The 6485-nt window shown below is 36.0% G+C and overlaps 1 protein-coding gene across 1 annotated transcript; it reads right to left on the bottom strand.

The window, feature by feature from the left end:
- Window positions 1-1617: 1617 nt before the first annotated feature.
- LOC146732325 (alpha-N-acetylneuraminate alpha-2,8-sialyltransferase ST8SIA3-like) lies at window positions 1618-6029 on the bottom strand. Its single transcript, XM_085492374.1, has 9 exons — window positions 6018-6029; window positions 5793-5911; window positions 5107-5211; window positions 4498-4620; window positions 3021-3156; window positions 2643-2758; window positions 2412-2501; window positions 1957-2186; window positions 1618-1844 (listed from the first exon to the last, which is right to left on the bottom strand). Exons 1-9 carry the CDS (start codon window positions 6027-6029, stop codon window positions 1618-1620), a joined length of 1158 nt encoding a protein of 385 aa, XP_085348500.1.
- Between the last annotated feature and the right edge of the window lie 456 nt (window positions 6030-6485).

The following is a 6485-nucleotide window of genomic DNA, read 5'->3' on the forward strand; positions in this document are numbered from 1 at the left end:
ATCGGACAGAGCCCGGCGCAATGACTACCGCTTTTTAGGCCAGAAATGCAGTTGATACTGGTATTAATTTAGCATTTTTTAAAAGACTGACAAAATCAAGCTGGAAATAGGGATGGTGAGCAGATCTCGCTCTCGTGCTAAATTTCGTGTCGCCGCCTCTGTATTGCCTTCGACGTACGCCTCATTGTCACAATCCCAGTTAATGGTAGCGTAGTTTTTAGTCAAATTGTGTGGGTTTTTTTAACCACTACTTTACATGTTTGACCTCGCCATCATTTGTCGTCACGATGATTTGTGAGATCACATAAATGTGTCGCTTTTAGGGCACGATTACATAAATATTAAACTTGTTGTCATTCGTGGTTTGACTGTTAAAATATTCATGGTCGTATTTTCATTGTGATCAGTGGTAATAAAATTTACACTATGGGAATTATGAGTGCTTCTATGTAAATGCGCCACTTGAGGTCATAAGGTGAAATGGCATCTGCGTAAATTTGAGGTGTAATTATTCGATTATATCATCATTGATCATCATTGGTGATTGTGGTGATAATAAAAGCAGCCCTGTTATTTCTAAACTTTTTTTGTACCAATACGATGTTGTATTTAATGTTTCAGCAACATGTTTGTTTTTAGAAATAGATTGTCAAATCCACAGGAAAAAGATGAATACCAATAATATATCGTTGCAGGACGGATTTATTGGAATGTTAACACTATAATATATATACAAATATTTAGCGATGATTTATTATATCCATAGAGTAGAATATGCTATTGTATTGCATTTAAATTACAGTAAAATAACGAACATATGAATCCGTTACACTTGATTTGAACTTACGATCATTGAAAAAAGCTTTGTCCTTGTGAACGGACACACACTACACTGCGCAACTGTAATTGCTCTCAAATAGCGTGTAATGAAACATACACAGAGTGCCATGCGTAAACAGAGTCTCGGATGTCACAGACAATCACACACGCTATGTATCCATGGAGATAATGACTTATCCACACATCAAGGCTGTTCCGTGTTATAAAACAGTATGCCATTTTTGACACCTCCATAATATGTATGCATTACAATCTCAAATATATCCTAAACTATTTATGTTGTCAATCATTTTACATTATGAAGAAGGTTTATTAGGAATTATATTAATTCGAGTATTTCTGGTGGTTTCGGGTATCAGTTATCTTATGGAATATGTAGAGAAAAATATTAAATTCACTCTGAATAAATCCCAGAAACCGTGAATACATTGTTGGATTCAAAAATAAACAACCACTAATCGTATGATGATAAATTAGTTAGAATGTGAAAACAAATTACTTTAGGTTTGTGCGTTAAAAATCGCGTATGCGTTTATAGAATGAACCAGGTATTCCAATTCGTAGCACCGCAATATCGTAGTACAGTCTTATTCGTGCGTACGGTCTTACACGAGATGTCTTACATGATTGTATTCAAGCAATCTACTACACGTTGCATACCGCGCATGCGTATTTTCTATTGTCATGTTAGAATCTCGTGCCGTACTCATGTCTTGGTTGGTTATTTCAGCAGATCACATGATTATAGCAAAGTGGCAAACGTCTATAGTTTTGCTGTCATGTGCAATCATGAATGTGGAGTCTCAGAACACCTTCCATGTGTAGACGAATGAGTAGTTGGAATTCCGATGAATAGTCATGACTGTTCGCATAGGTGAACCATCCCAGATCATTTGCATAGTGCATTGGTATAATATGTCCTATAACGTCTGTTGCAAAAGGCCAGAAACCATACAGATGAATCTCTTCACAAAGAGACAGTGCAATGCCAACTAACATCATTCCTAAAACAATAAGAATAGAAAATTACAGTGTACACTTTGTAATTAACTTCAATTTTTTTATTATGGAGGAATGCTATTGACAGTCATTCTAAGTACATGTTTGTATATTTACCCGATGATGGCATTTTTGAGAAATTGAAATTCTCTTTGAGGTTTCTGAAAAACTCCACATTAGTCAATAGTGGCTGGAGTTTCGTCTTTCTGTGGATGATGTCAGCAACTGGTAACACCAATGCATTGGGTATCATTTTACTGTTAGGCACCCAGAGTATATATCCCCGATATTCGCCTAAGTCTTGAAGAAATGCATTCTCATTGGCTGATGTTTCCAAATAGTTGTATCTGTGAAACAGACGTGAAACTGTCGTTATACACATTCACGCATCTTGGATATATCGACACCGAACTTTTGAACAATATGCGAATGTGTGTTTCATAGACACTGAAAGGCGAATGCATAAATAACACTTAGCAGATTAATATAGTTCATTGCGAGCGTATCGCTAAAGATCTGTGAAATATTACTACTATTCGATTTAGCGGAACGCTGTATACGTTGCAACTTACCTTAACTTCATTGCACTGGGATTTAAACTTGTTAAGTTTGTTTTCGTTCCTGCATCAGCTGAGAAATTTTTAATTGTTTGTAGATTCGACCTGCAAACGAATGTATAATTCATATTCTGATTTAGAGTGAAAGTGAGAAATTTATTTTGATTATCATGTGTATCATTATAATTACTGTATTTCCAATTCGAGCGTTGGATTAAATTGAATCTGGACTACTTGTATAATTACCTCATTATGAATTCATAACTGTCTATTTCATTACCACATTTGCTGTGTCGAAGTATTCCCCCATTTCCAACGATTGCACATGTTTTGTATAACATTTTGTTACTGAATGGCGATGCCTGCAATATATATACAATAAAAGACAATTTTAAAATGTGTACAACAAAACAAGATTGAAAACTATATGAATGTGCAACACATACAAACATATTTAATCTTTTGTAATATAAAATGCAATCCAATATACCAATATGTTCTTGCTGAAATCGGTCGTACTGGTTATGCGGCCTCACAAGCTCGGGCGCTGCCGCCGCTTGACCTCGAGCCGCAAAAGCCGTATCCAGTCCATAAAGAATAATATTACACTTATGCTGTACTTGCCTCTGGAAGTAGCATACGCATTGTTTTATTTACATCTATTGGGTTCTTGAAAAACGTATTGTGGAACTGAGTACCAATTGGAGCATTTTGTTTTGTGAAGAAGAAGTTTGACACATTCAGATTGTTGATCTCCTCCCTGTAATCACATAAAATTGACACAATTACACATTTCCTGTGAGTGGTGTTGTGACTTCAAAATGACGTAGAAGAATCGACGAAAGCAATGTCATTCGAAGTTACATCTCTGTTCGATTGTATAGTCATTCATCGTTCACAAAGTAGTTCATCAATGGAAAGCATTACTGTTCAGCAAGGGACAATTACACAATATTGCTACTGCGATTTTTTGTTTATCAACTCGCGTTACAGATACATTAACTTCGTCGCAAGAGAAATTATTTTGGAGTATTTGGCCGAGGGATATAAGTGCAATTTTATTATACCCCGTGAATTTCTAGAAAAAATAACGCTTCAGTGTTTTATTCGTCTCAAATGACAAAATCCTACTAGGTAGAAATCGAGTGCATGAGATGCACCTTTTTAACCACGCTTTTCAAATGAGCCGAAAAAGGCCAGACAGATTTGTAATTATCCTTAATCACAATAAAATCGAAATAAGCAGAACAAAGAAATAGGCTGTTCATTTGGTGTGAATATAATTGGTAATTCTGATACACAAATTGCACATGTTCTTGGTGTTACTTCGAAAAGTAAAACGATGCAGGATTTTCATGACGAATTTCATAACAATCGGTCAATGAACATTGAAGCAATTTTAAATTGAATGTTTAAGGTACAAGGAAATCAACAGGATTGTTTGCTCATTGGCTCATCATCTTAGTGCCAAAGCGGTCAAATAGTACTATAAAATGTAATAAATATTATTTCAAAAGTTATAAATAAATAATAACACGAATATATTTGTGATGAAATATGATTCTGTTATTTTATACATTCAATACCGGTCAAGTTATTGACAGCGTGAGTAACCAATCAGCGACTGCCTTTCAGCTGGTGATATTTTACATAAATGAGAGAAAAACCGTGACGGTACCGGCAATAATTCCCCACTAAAAATTTAAAAGCAGCTGACCTAAATGTTTAAGTGTGTTGTTAAGAACAGTGAAAACGTAAAAACAGGTGTATGTAGTCCTGGTTTCTGAATAGTCGGTGCCAACAGACGCTGGAAATTAATGATTTGTTGATGTGGGAAATTATGTTGAACTTTCCTAGTACTTCAAATTAAATTAAAACATCCAGTGTACTCACAACATCCCCCTGTTACCGTGGTGATTCCGACACATCTACTATGATATACATAATTATTCAATGTCGATTTCTTTCCCACCTTACCGTTGCATTATTAGGTATAACAATTCTTGTCACTCAAATTATTGATAATATATTTATTTCTGTTTATATATAATTATGCAAATGTTCTAGTAGCATACTAAAGGGGGGTTTCTCAAGAACATACCTTAGTGTTAATAACCTTGATCTGTTTGAATTCCAATCTTGTAGTTTATCAGATATTTCTTGTTCAATCATCTTTGGGATATTCTTAGACGCCAACTTTCGCAATAAGGCGCGTCTCTCTTGTCTAATAATGACCAAAACATCACAATATTATATGCATTTCAGTTTTGGAACCATTGCGAGAAATAATCATAGGGAAGTGTTTGTTTTTTTCTGGCAGTGATATAGAAAATATCCACTATATGGAAATTATAGATAAAAATCAATATCTTTTCATATAACATTTGTTTATATAAAACACGCCCTCTAGCAGCAACGCGCTTCTGTGATGGATGTAAACGCCGTTTTCATTTTGTGTGTGACCCTTACTGTGGTCGTCCGTGTAGGCAACACATACTCTTCTTAATATATATCTCTAATTGCAAAGGACTACACAACCAAAGTGTTTACCACTTGAATGACATGACCTCGATGTACACGTCATTTTGACGTCAGAGAAGCGCTTCGTCGGTAGAGGGCGCATTTCTTGTCGTTCGTGCGTTCCATTACATATTGAATCAGACCATTATCATATCAAATCCACCACATACGGGCACCAAGAAATACAAACCTTAATTCTAGATTTCTAGTGATGTTTAAACTAGTGTCCCTGATTCTTCCGGTTGGCTGTCCCGGTCGCGCGACTCCAGGCGCATAATTCAGTCGTGCTTTCTCCCTGTAAATATAAACAATTGCTGTTGTTCATAAAAACAGTCATCTGTTACCTGTCTGTTATCTAAACAGACATCTTTACGTGTTCAAATTCCATGTAAACAAACAATATTTTACACGCGTTGTATACATTACTTGGGCCCAGATCGAACACGACGCGGAGGGACGATTTCGTTCCGCTTCGAAATGTGATTTCCCTAACTTGAACACAGCGCGTAGTTGTCGCTTTTCTTGCGGCGTCAATGACTTGCTGGGACAATACAATAACAATGAGAGATTAATGTAAATGAAGATCATCTTGATGAAGCACCACAGTCCAATTCCACCTGAACAAACAACGTAATTTATACACGCTGGGTACGTTTGCATGGGACCCATGCGACGGTGCTTCATTTGTTCCTTATATTCTTGGTGATGTCTGCTCTAATTTTACGACGTTAATGCAAGAACGGAAGCGACACGTAGCGCAGATCGTTACGGTAGCGGCATTTCCTGAGATCCTTATTATCGTGCATAGATTCAAGTTATTCGATTGATTTATCATTATTTGTTTCGAGAAAACATTGGTTATGCTCATTCACACACCGAACCCTCAAAGTATCTGGCACGCGTCCAATAAGTTGTGCTAATTTCATGTTACTGAGTTTAAGCCAAATTATTACCTGCTGTTGTTGATCACTGTAGGGCTTGTTAGTTCCAACTTCCTATTAAGTATAACAAGGAAATTTAATCTTAATACAACTTGACGAGTGTTGACGCATGCGCAGTAGTAACTGACTTATATTGATACGCAGCTTTATATATATATACATAGTTGGCCATGCCAACTCCTACTGCTTCCAATAATTCAAATACTGTTAATGACTAGGAATTTGGCCATGGCCTTAATAGCATGGGGAGTGACGCTGAACTAAAGTTTTTAGTATGGAATGTAAATGGCTTAATAGGGAAGTTGGCTGATCATGATTTTGCAGATTATTTAAAATCATTTGACTGTGTTTGTTTGGTAGAAACTTGGGTGAGTACCATATTTGATTTTAAGATTGAAGGGTATGAGGAAGAAAAAATATGGAAGAGCCTCTGGTGGAATTTCTGTATTTTTTCGTAAAAAGAACACATGTCAATTTAAAATTAAGCATATTTCTAAAGATCCATACTGTGTTTGGTCTAGGATTATAAGCAATGATCAAACAATACTTGTATTTGCAACAGTGTACAGACCTCCCGAGGGTTCAACATTTGCACATGAAAAATACTTTGATCAATTAGAAAAAGATC

Source organism: Saccoglossus kowalevskii, chromosome 17, assembly GCF_978046115.1.
Source record: "Saccoglossus kowalevskii chromosome 17, keSacKowa6.1, whole genome shotgun sequence".
Taxonomy (NCBI): Eukaryota; Metazoa; Hemichordata; class Enteropneusta; family Harrimaniidae; genus Saccoglossus; species Saccoglossus kowalevskii.

Bases quoted from the DNA above. Each gene is read 5' to 3' on its own strand.
- LOC146732325 (XM_085492374.1), bottom strand. The intron at 2,759-3,020 runs GCAAGTACAGCA...TATATATTGCAG, and splicing joins TGCGTATGCTACTTCCAGAG to GCATCGCCATTCAGTAACAA. The intron at 2,187-2,411 runs GTAAGTTGCAAC...TCTGTTTCACAG, and splicing joins CCCAGTGCAATGAAGTTAAG to ATACAACTATTTGGAAACAT.